Here is a 12596-nt window from a genome sequence, read left to right as displayed (position 1 = left end):
TGTGCTCTGAGCTAAAGTTTTTATTGTACTATTAGTACATATGACATTTTGATTCCTTTTTATTTATTTATTCTTCGAAGCATGGAGAACAAAATATGGAAACTATAGTTTTCTGATGTTTTCACTCTTGTTTATGTTATTTCATTCATTTATTGTTAAAAAAAATTCTATAGTTCTATATTTATTTTGTGGTGCAACTGCAAGGCAGCTGCACGCAACCTCCCCCAGGGGGCACAGGTAAGGGGGACAAGGTAGCACTCACTGTGTAGCACCAAGAGGTGGCAGAGTAGTCAGACAGACCGGTCCACAACAAACAGGAGACGAGGTACCAGAAGTTACAGCAGAGCACGTAGTCAGAGGCAACCCAGAAATCAGAGCCAAACGGGAGCGCGGTATCCAAAATGTGAGACATAAGACAAAGTCAGGGTACAAGCCAGAGAGTCAAAAGCCAGTCGGGGAACATGGTACAGAGAAAGAAAACAGGGGGGGGTACAGAGATCAGGCCAAGTCATACACTGTAGGGAATGAGTCTAATACAAAAAAGGGAAGTCAGAGGCAGAAGGATCACCAGGGTATACGTGTCAGCTGCTCTAGCCAGGAAGCATGTACTATCACTGACGCCAGCCAGCAGACTACAGAGGACTTAAAAAGCCCAGCCAGCTCCAAAACGAGGCTGAGGGGATTACCTCCCGCAAGACTAGTCCAGAGAGGAAACAGCAGTAAACAAACTCCGAACTGGATCATGACACATTTATTTTTTAATATTTAAAAAAAAAAACATGTTATTTCCACTTTATTTCTTATGGTTCAATAATTTTTTTATTAAACAGCACCATATAAGACACCTACTAGGGATACAAAACAGTACATAAACAACAGGTCAAGCAGGATGACTAACAATGTGGTAGTATGAATAAAGAAAAAAAAAAGGCAGAAATTGAGAAGGGGGGGGGGGGGGGAGTACTTTGTTTTTTTTAGCCCCCTCCATTTATACTGCACTACCACAAAACAGCAGTATTTAGTGAAATTGTGGCCTGCAAAATGCAGATGTGACTGGCCTTGTATGCATGGCTTGGTGCAGGAGGTGCCTGCTTTTACATGAACGAGTCTAGTTGGTAAAATGGACTGGATCAGACTAAGGCATCCATCTATTTTCCTCAAATAGACTATCAGCATGGATGAATGGACCTGTGGAAGTTCAAGTTCTGGTACCCAACCCGAACTGTAGTGCAAAGTTTGGTTGGGGTAGCAGAACTTGAACCCAAACCCCATTTAATACAATGGGGACCCGAACTTTGGAGCTGGAAAATTCTCTTTCTCCCGGAACGCCTGTACTTTTGGGAGAAGTCGTGTTCGTAGTTTAGCATTTTTAAGTTCGGGTTCGCTCATCTTTAACCATCAGTTCCAGTCCATGTGGAAAAGCACTTCTGTGCACTTGTACATAGACAAATATTGGTCAGTGTTCTATCTATTGTGCACATGGACCAAAACTAAAGCTATGGGCTCGCGCAAATGGCCGATTTTCTTATATGAGTGCTGCCCCTGGTTATCACTGATAGCACAAATGCATAGGACATTCTATGGGGCTCTGCACATGCCCGATTGTTTACCTCGGACCTAGTGGTCCGCGGAAACAATCTGAGACATGTCTCATCTTAATCCAGGGGGTCGGCTCAAAATCAACAAGGCAAGATTATGAGCCTGTAAAAAAATAAATAAATAAATAGGACCATACTCCAATGACATCAGACTGCAGTCAGATTTTCACAAACAGACTGAAAGGAGAAGGGAGAAACTTTTTTTTCTCTCTATGTACAAGAACTAATGCCACTCTGATCAAAGTCTGATCACAATAATAGTTACATAGTTATTAAGGTGAAGGAAGACTTTAAGTCCATCTAGTTCAACCCATAGCCTAACCTAACATGCCCTAACATGTTAATAGGTCTTTTTTTTTACATATGTGGAGAAACTGGTCATGTGAACCTATCCTATCAAATAAAAAAAAGTTTTTTTTTCTGTGCTGCCAAGTGTACCAATGATAATTCCAGTGAAAAGAGCAGGAATCAGGATAAAGGAATGAGGTTTATTGTGGAAGGCTTTCAAAGTAAAACAAACTTCTTCCTCAGGAAAAACCACAAGTGCCTTCACTTGGATAAGACACTATTGCCCCTTTGTTTTTTCCAGCCTTCTACATTCCTATCCTATCTACGACATACTGTACAGACAAGTGTGTTAAGTGTTTTGTACTGTAGTTCAGCCAAATTTTAGTAAATGGACTGGTAATTAGAGGAGGTCATCCATGTATAGATCACTTTACTATTACAATGCTGCAGACCAGAAACAGATTTATAGTGGAAGCCCTGGTGAAATCATTATAACCCTGGGCTTTACACTTTCTATATGACCACGTTATCAGCAGTCCAATATGACTAACGAAATTAGCACTTATTTAAGCGTGAAGCCAGGACATGTTGTACATGCATTTCTCCTCGAAAGCCTGAGAATGAGAAATATGGGTCATTTGAGACATTGTTCAGAAGAACAGCGTACTTTGATTACAAAGTTGATTGAAAAGGGTAAAACTTATAAAGAAGTGCAGACAATGACAGGCTGTTCAGCTAAAATGATCCCCAATGCTTTAAAATAGAAATCCTAACCAGACAGACGTGGAAGAAAAAGGAAGACTACCATTCGAATGGATGGAGGAATAGCCGGAATGGCAAAGGCTCAGCCAATGATTAGCTCCAGGATGACCAAAGGCAGTCTCAAGTTACCGGTGAGGACTGGGAGAGTTAGAAGACGCCTGTGTGAAGCTAGTCTCTTAGCAAGAGGTCCGCGCAAAGTCCCACTGTTGAAAAAAAGACATGTACGGAAGTGGATTTCATTTTGCCAAAGATCACACCAACTGACCTAAAGAGAAATAGAGAAACATTTTGTGGACTGATGGAAGCAAAATAGTTTTTTTTGGGCCCAAGGGCCACAGACAGTTCGTCGGACGACCCCCAAACTCTGCATTCAGGCCACAGTACACTCTGAACACAGTGAAGAATGGTGGTGCAAGCATCATGATGTGGGCATTATTCTCTTACTAAGGTTACCGCATACCACGGATCTTGGACAAGTTTGCATATATTAAAATACTTGAAGAGGTCAGTGCAGAAGGATATGCCCTTGAAATGGGTGTTTCAACAAGTCAACAACCCTAAACACACTGGTAAACGAGCAAAATCTTGGTTCCAGTCCAACAAAATTGAGGTTATGGAGTGGCCAACCCAATCCCTGGACCTTAGTCCGATAGAACACTTGTGGGGTGACATCAAAAATGCTGTTTCAGAGGCAAAGCCACCAAATGCCAATAAAATGTGGGATGTAGTCCAAGCATCCTGGGCTGGAACAACAGGTGACAGGTGATAGACGTTGGTTGACTCTATGAAACATAGATGTGAAGCTGTTCTAAAAAAAAAAATTTGGGTATACAAATAAATATTAGGTTAGTGATTCACAGGAATGCTAGATTCTCAAAACAAATAGTACATATTGTGAGTTTGTAAAGACAAATGCAGACACTGCCATTTTTTTTAGAACAGCACAATGTTCTTTTTTTCTGTAAAGTAGTTAAAATTTATCTACATTTCTCTTCATGTTTTGAATTAGAAAACAGTGTGCAATGTTCCCAATACATGGAAACAAAAACGATTATAAAGATGTTGTGATTAACTCATGTTTTTGAACACACTGCTATTATTTTGAACACTACTGTACATTTAGAAAAACAAGTATTTATGGTAAGGAAAAAGTGTTTAACGGCCTTGTATCCTTGAATAACACACACTCCAGAGCAGCAGCAGGCAAATCTAAACCCCCAACAGATTCCAACGATAGATAGAAAGCAGAAAACAAAAGTATATAGGGAAAAGATAGCTGAATGCTTTCTAAAAGATGACTGTCAATGCATCCGACAGCTGGGAAGCACTTAGCATTGTTAGAGCTGAAGGGTGGAGGGGAAGCAAGAAAGATATCACAAAAACAATGAAAGTACCATCATAAAAGAACAGGTCTCATATTCATTGTGCGGGAGGGTGGGAGTGATACCATGCACGAAGGAAAAGCCGTAAAAATAGATGTAAATGTAACCTCGGCACAGATTACAAAGTTAGGGTACCGTCACACAGTGCCATTTTCATCGCTACGACGGCACGATCCGTGACGTTCTAGCGATATCGTTACGATATCGTTGTGTCTGACACGCTACTGCGATCCGGATCCCGGCTGAGAATCGTACGTCGTAGCAGATCGTTTGAATCTTTCTTTCCTCGTCTAGTGTCCCGCTGTGGCGGCATGATTGCATCGTGTGACACAGGTTGTATACGATGTGCGCACAGTAACCAACGGCTTCTACATCGCAAATACGTCATGAAATTATCGCTCCAGCGCCGTGTATTGCAACGTGTGACCGCAGTCTACGACGCTGGAGCGATAATCATACGACGCTGCAACGTCACGAATCGTGCCGTCGTAGCGATGAAAATGGCACTGTGTGACGGTACCCTAACACAGAACTTCCAAGCTCCGATAGAGATAAGGAAAGTGTCTCCTTCAAGTAAGGTCACAGCTGGACCAAAGGATTATGGTGGCAAGACAGGGCAGATTTCCCTACGAGAACGGCAAAGACATTTGATGGTTTTTGCTAACCCTATTACTAGGTTGTGCAGAGTTATGACCTGGTAAGCTCGTCTTTCTTTACTTTAGGGTACCGTCACACAGTACCATTTTAATCGCTACGACGGCACGATCCGTGACGTCGCAGCGATCGTATGATTATCGCTCCAGCGTCGTAGACTGCGGTCACACGTTGCAATCACGGCGCTGGAGCGATGCCGAAGTCCCCGGTAACCAGGGTAAACATCGGGTAACTAAGCGCAGGGCCGCGCTTAGTAACCCGATGTTTACCGTGGTTACCAGCGTAAACGTAAAAAAAACAAACAGTACATACTTACATTCCGGTGTCTGTCCCCGGCGTTCTGCTTCTCTCCACTGTGTAAGCGCCATAGCCGGAAAGCACAGCGGTGACGTCACCGCGTCACCGCTGTGCTCGCTTTCCGGCCGGCAGGCACTCACAGTGCAGAGAAGCTGAGACGCCGGAGGAGAGACACCGGAATGTAAGTATGTACTGTTTGTTTTTTTTACGTTTACGCTGGTAACCACGGTAAACATCGGGTTACTAAGCGCGGCCCTGCGCTTAGTTACCCGATGTTTACCCTGGTTACAAGCGAACACATCGCTGGATCGCTGTCACACACAACGATCCAGCGATGTCAGCGGGTGATCAAGCGACGAAAGAAAGTTCCATACGATCTGCTACGACGTACGATTCTCAGCAGGATCCCTGATCGCTGCTGCGTGTCAGACACTGCGATATCGTAACAATATCGCTAGAACGTCACGAATCGTACCGTCGTAGCGATCAAAATAGTACTGTGTGACGGTACCCTTAGGGCCCCTTCACACTGTGCAATCAAAGTCTGAACGAGCGTTCGATTTGTGACGTTTATCCGTCCTCGTTCCGAGGTTGCAAAGTGTGACATGGCGTTACGATTTGCGACGCAGCCCAGCATCGTACGATGTGAAAGAAAGAGCAGAACTTTCTTTCGTCGTAAATGTCTCGCTGTGGCGGTCGAAATCGTAGTATGTGACGGCGGTCATACGAGCTCGTAATGCGACTACGTGGGTTGGGCTTCCGCATACCTGTCTCCTGATTGGGCGTGACGTTTTAGCACGCCCATGCTGGTAATATGTCACGCTCGGAGTCGTAGGACTATGGCGGTGTGAAGGGTAGCGTACGATTGCGACGTGTGACGTTCACATCGCAACTACGTCAGAAAAAGCGTTAACATCGTAGAGTGTGACCGCTGGCTACGAGCTCGTACTGCGATGTCGAATATGACGCAAATGCGTCGTAATCGTAGCAGAATCGACCAGTGTGAAGGGGCCCTTAGTCTCCCTCACAGCAAGGAGTCTTATGCGCTCTGATACCAGTCAACCTTATCTTGTCACACAATTTCAAATCTAACATACAGACAACAGGAGAATGGGAATGACATGTGCCGGCCTCAGGCAAGTGACTGCCCAACTAACCCCATAAGACAAAGTAATAGAATCCCCAAGCAGCAAGATGATTTCACATTGTCTCTATATTTAGCATCTGCCATAGTGGATTGCAATCAAAAAAGACAGCATAGTCTTTGTCATCTCCCAGAAACAAAAAAGAGAAATGCCAACTTTCTGCCAGATGAATTAAGGAAGCTCGGAGAAAAAAGAAAAAAAAAAAAATATATCACTCCCTACCTATAGGACTAAGGCTATGTTCACACGATCCTTTTTTTTATCCTTTTTTTTTCAGGTCCTTTTTCCATGCAGGGTACAGTCCAATGTTACTCTATGGAAAACAAAAACCGCTGTGCCCACTATCCTTTTTTTCTCAGAGAAATCCGCAAGGATTTGCCTGCAGAAAAAAAGAAGTACCATGTCACTTCTTTCTGCGGATTCAGCTCCTGTTTTCAACAGGCACCAATAGGAAAGTGCTGTTGAAAACCCGCAGAGGAATCTGCAGAAGAAACTGCAGGAAAATCAGCAGTGCAGTTTTGCACTGCGGGTTTTCCAAATCAGGACCTGAAAAAAAAAGGATAAAAAAAAGGATCAAAAAAAGGATCGTGTGAACATGGCCTTAGGCTGATTTCACATGTCAGACATTCACAATCCGAGGACGGACCATCTGCAGGTCTCCTGGCCCAAACTCAGCAGCCTCATCTATGCCCATGATGCCATGGAGTTCAGGTCAGGAGACCCGGGCTGATCTGGACATCACAGTCTGAATTCAGGCCATGAATGTTGCACGAGTGAAACCGGCCTTAGAAGAGAGTAATTTATTCTTAACCCTTGGATTCGTATCAGATAAAGAATTAAAAAAAAAAAAAATCTTTATTTAAGGTTTTAAGTAACAAGTCATAATTATTACAGTGCTCAATGTGATCAAGCACGGAGGATAAAACGTGTGTCCGCATATAACAGTTAATAGCATTGAGATCTACTAGTCTGAGAATTATACAGAAGAATCAAACAAACATAACAACATAACAGCAATAAAAACAATAAAAACAGTTTCAGGCCAAAAAGTTAACCCTTAGTCCAACTCAATTGTAAAGAGAGGAAGAAAGGATGGATAACTTAAGTGAAGAGATGTGACTTTAGGACTTCGTAACATATATATCAGCTAATAAAGTATGAAAAGAGGGAGGATGTTAGTTTCTTATAGGAGGCCAAGAGGGGCTGTCACTCAGGGCAACAGGCCAGACCACTGCAGCGTATGCAAGGGGTTCAGGGGAGCCAAGAAATCGACGCATCCAAGACATGAACCAGGAGGAAAACCATCAGAGATTCTTGCAAATAAGAGATTGGTTAAGAATTTTATTGGAGAGCGTGGGAGAATTTAATCCAAGGAAGCCAAAAATTTAGAAATTTCTCATGTGTACGAGTTTCCCAGCTGGACAATTCTTCCAAACGATGCAAGTCAAATACCTTAGTGATCCAATCATTCAAAGTAGGAGGGGTCGATTGCCTCCAATGTGCAGAAATCAAATGTTTTACAGCTGCCAGTAAAAGAGGAAGTAGATCATGTTTCTTTGGTTTACAGGTTGCTGAGGGTAGAGAAAGTAAAATATCCTGGGGTGTAAGGTTTCGTTTCACTAAACCCATACGACGAAGAGATTTATTTACGTCTGTCCAGAATTTCAATAATCCTGGGCATCGTTTCGGATAAAGATTTAAGGAGTTTCCAGCTCAGCGTAACATTGCCAAACAGATGACGTTTGACCCATTTTGGCCTACCTCGTCCTGTTTATATCCTCAGCACCATGATATGTCATACATGACGTGACTGCAGCGGCAAATCGCTGGCCGTAGAGGTGACGTTTATATTAGCGCGTCCTGATGTGTCCAGTGATCAGCTGCAGTGGTCAATAACAATGAGATTTAAACGCCTTAGAGTCCAAGGAAATGGGGTTGATATTACCATAAATATGCCATACAAAAGAACATTTAAAGATAAACAAATGTATAATTTCACGGGGATCAGATCAGAGCTTTGTTTCATTTTATGCACGGCTCTGAACCGCATGCTTGCCATGATAAAATGGTTTGGGGAGGTTAGAGAAAACATTTTCCCTTGATATAAACCCCCTGCCCCCCCAAAAAACAAACAAACGTCTATCATCAGTAACCTACCCCTAGTGATGACGGCATGTAGCCAGAGTATTGTACCATTTAGCCATACAACTGTGTAAAGCAGCAATTCAACAAATCAACTGAATCACTGGCAGGAGAAGTCTGTGACCACTACGTGCCGCTAGAGATCAGCGCTGGGCACAACAGGCAGGTAGGAACTGCCTGTTAGATATTAGGCACACAGTAAAAAAAAAAAACTAATTAGTCCAGGATAACTAAACTAAACGTGGCTACCGAACATCACTCAAAGCTGAATGTGTCCCACACAGTACAAAAGGTTGAGACTCACTGGCTTAAAGGGAAACATATGATTTGAAGCTGTATAATACCGGAAAAATAGAGCGGTGACTTAAAAAAATGGTGCATTAGATAATCATCAACGAAAATGTGGGCCATATTTCATTTTAAAGGAAGAAACAATTTGATATGTGCCTAAATGAGCATGTACTACACTTACATACTGAGACCCTCTCTGCACAAAACAAATACAAAGACTAATTGTCAGAAAATGGACTATGAGAAGTAGCACTGCAGCGATATTTAGCAATGTTACAGGACCTTTGCGCAGTGTGGCAATAACAACCGTTCATGGCTCCACCAGGTGCAGGACTGATGTTCTCTAAATATACTAAAAATGTTATTTCTGAAAAAAAAACACTGACACATTGTCTCCTTGCAGATGTACATGTTCTGCCAAACCACAATATATTGTTACTCTCTATTTTGTAGCCATCAAGGGATTATCCATTTCTTAAAAGAGACAAAGAATATTTCTTTTTAAAAGTCTCTATTTTCAGCTCAAAAATCCCTTGGGCATGTGGCAAACAATTAGGTAAATGCCAGCTTCTACCTACGCGTTGTCAAAACTGTACAAACCAAGAATTCCCTCTTGTTTTCGAAAACACAATGCCCAGCTGAGCAAAATAAACCTTTTCCGGGTTTTAATGGAAGCCAATACGGATATAATACATGGGAACATAAAAGGAATGATACTTGGATTTATAAGAGCTGTGTACCAACCTGCAGAACTTAGGAGGACACTGTAATCTGTCCCACGCTGCACCACTTCATTTTCCGTCTCTTTCTCTGCCGCTTCGTATCGGTCCCAGTTGGAAAGGATTTTCCTCTTGGAAAACTCAGATGATTGCTCCTCATTCTCTTGGTGCTCAGCAGCATCATTTTCTTCCTTTTCAAAGAAGAAAGGGTTACGTCAGCAGCTCCATTGCCTTACATTAACACAATACAGGTAAGGTGCCCTAATTAGTGGCTTTTTATTTGTATAGTTCGCTGCGGCTCTTGGTCACCTGTCATATAATAAATTGTTTGTTGACATATGAAACAGTAGAAACTACTGACCTAGTATAGTTGTAATGTTCTTTGACATGAATCATAATGCCCAATCCTCCGGGCATCAAGAATCAGAAACCGGATCCCGTATTCCAAACGATATGCGTTTTACTCTGAAATGCGGTTATATAGTGCGTAAAGAAGTATTTTAGTTGTATATTTTTTAACAAGTTTAATGGGTTCATCTTAGAAGCCATCACTTTGAGTGAAAAGCTTATTTTGCCGGGCAAATCTGCCACCAGTCAGGCAATACCCTGCAGCTGTTGCGGAAATGTATTATTACATGGTGGCAGTTCAGATTAAGGGCTTTTCTTCAATACCCAATTCATTCAAGTCCAACAGAATAGGGGTTATATTCAGGAGATAACCAATTTTACACAACCTTTTTGGGTAGTTATTGTGCACATTTTTTAGAGAAGTGATTACCAACATTATTAGTACTGGGGAACCCTAGAACAATAGAACACCGAAAACACGTAGTCCAATCAGATGTTATGGCTTACATGCAAACGCAGTTTAGCCCAGTATCTCTGAGAAATTACAAAGTTGGTCTTCCCTTCTGTGTGAAACAGCAGAAAAGTGCAATCAGTTGAACAAGTCAAGTATGTGACATAGTAATTCACTGTTAATCTATTGAATGTAGAAGTAAATTTCAACACGATTTTGTATAATTGCCATAATTTCCTGCTGGTATAAAAGAATAAACTAAATTACCGCATTAGCTATAAACTCAGGTATTAGCTAAAAAAATCCAGTCCTTCGTGAAAACCCAAAATAAACATTAATTTGGCTAAAAGTATATAAATTATGTGAGTTATAAATGTGCTGTTATACATTCTGGTTATAATCTGGTTATGTATCTGGTCTATTACATCTAGAAAAATCAGATTAACCCCTTAATGACCACCAATGCGCCTTTTTACTGCCCTGCAATATAAGAGACTAACATCCCCCAGCAGGTGACGATCCAACAGCTGTCAGCTGTACACCACAGCTGACAATTTGCTGCATCAGCCACGAATATGGTCGTTTAACCCCTTAAATGCTGCTGCCAATGGTGACTACAGCATCTAGATGTTAACAGAGTGTGGGGGCTTCGTATTTAACCCCATTGGCACCCTGAGATCATGATTGTGTGGTCCTGATGTTTGCCATTGCAGTTCATTGCCAAATAACGGCCTTAAAGGGAAGGTGCCATCAAAAAAAAATTTTTTGCAGCAATTGTAAAAATGTAAAGAATTAATGTTTACATTTTCTTAAAAAATATTATCATTTGTTTATAATTTAGTAAAATATGAAAAATAATTTGAAAAGTTTTGGAATTTCCACTTTTAAACACTAGGGGGAGCAGCTGCTGAAATTTCAGAAAAACCTAGTGTACAACTAGCTCACATTACAGCACTGCAGTAATTATGGGCGGAGTCTGGTGACCTGTGTGATGTCTCCTCTCCTTCCCTTCTGGGTGTCTGCTAAGGGATGAGAGGATGATATTCAGGAACCCAGTGAGCAGCCATTTTGTTGGTGACTGCAGAGTAAGGCTGCCGTCACACTAGGAGTATTTGGTCAGTATTTTACCTCAGTATTTGTAGCCAAAACCAGGAGTGGGACAATTAGAGGAAAAGTATAATAGAAACATCTGCACCACTTCTGTATTTATCACCCACTCCTGGTTTTGGCTTACAAATACTGAGGTAAAATACTGACCAAATACTGAATGTGTGACGGCAGCCTTGTACTGACAAGTAGACAGTCACCGAGGATGGCAGGCAGCAAGGATTCTGGGAGATATGTGGTGGAGGGAGCAGGGTGACAGCAGCACAGAGTATTTCAGGAGAGCAGTGTGCTGGTCTATGGGGGGCACCATGTTTAGTGCGCGGAGCGGCCAGGGATTGTACATAGAGCACTGTCTTTTATACACATGGATGGACCGTCTGCTCCACAGAAATCCAGGAAACATTTCTGCGGATTGATGGCCTGTTCTGATCCAGACTTTGCATGCAGACCCCATTCCCCTCCTCAGATCCTGTCCTGGCGATGTGTGAAAGCGAGGCGACAGGCGCAGTCTGGGGTGATGCTGGGAAGGAAATGTAGCCATATAGTAACGATAAAAATGAGACTCCTCTTCAGCTGCCTCACTAGCCCTGACTGCACCTAACTGGAGGTCATGCTGCCCCCTCTATTACCCCAGACCCGCGTGCAGGTGCTCAGCCAGAACCACCCTAGAATGGGTCCGCTTTCTGAAGATAATACTGCCATAGTGTTCTCACATAATACCGCCATATAGATCACACACAATACCGCCATATAGATCACACACAATACCATCAAATAGATCACACAATACTGTCATACAGTTCTCACATAATACCACCATATAGACCACACATAATACCGCCAGTGTTCTCACATACCGCCATATAGATCACACATAATACCTCCATAGTGTTCTCACATAATACCGCCATATAGATCACACAATACCGCCACATACTTGTCACAATGCCGCCATATAGATCTCACATAATACCACCATATAGATCACACACAATACCACCATATAATTCTCACAATACTGATAAAGCATAATACCACCATACAGATCACATAATACCGTCATATAGATCTCACATAATGCCATAATACAGCATGACCCCTGCAGCTCCTGTTATCGCACGCATAGAGTTGTGTGTGCAATGGGGAAAGACATGCAGGGGGGAGAGGAGTGCATAGGAGAGGATTAGATACACTGTTCACCAGACAGTATCACACAGGAGCGGATTAGATACACGGCTCAGGCTACTTTCACACTTTCGTCTTTAGGGATACGTCACAATGCTTCGTTTTGGAGAAAAAACGCATCCTGCAAAGTTGCCCGCAGGATGTGCTTTTTCCCCATAGACTTACATTAGCGACACATTGCGACGTATGGCCACACGTCGCATCCGTCGTGCGACGGATGCGTTGTG

General features: G+C 42.5%; 2 protein-coding genes across 2 annotated transcripts in view; one reads left to right on the top strand and one right to left on the bottom strand.

Annotated features, from left to right (window-relative positions):
* Nucleotides 1–12596, top strand: part of CHRM5 (cholinergic receptor muscarinic 5) — a 252276-nt gene that overhangs the window by 150529 nt on the left and 89151 nt on the right. The window lies entirely within an intron of this gene.
* The window catches only part of AVEN (apoptosis and caspase activation inhibitor), a 661464-nt gene that overhangs the window by 591814 nt on the left and 57054 nt on the right, over nt 1–12596 (bottom strand). The window contains exon 2 of the mRNA XM_077263370.1: nt 9304–9469. Coding sequence (XP_077119485.1) covers nt 9304–9469 — 166 coding nt within the window. The remainder of the gene's footprint in view (nt 1–9303; nt 9470–12596) is intronic.

Source organism: Ranitomeya variabilis, chromosome 1, assembly GCF_051348905.1.
Source record: "Ranitomeya variabilis isolate aRanVar5 chromosome 1, aRanVar5.hap1, whole genome shotgun sequence".
NCBI classification, from domain to species: Eukaryota; Metazoa; Chordata; class Amphibia; order Anura; family Dendrobatidae; genus Ranitomeya; species Ranitomeya variabilis.
Note: the sequence above shows the minus strand (reverse complement) of the source record. Positions and strands in the feature narration are given on the sequence as shown.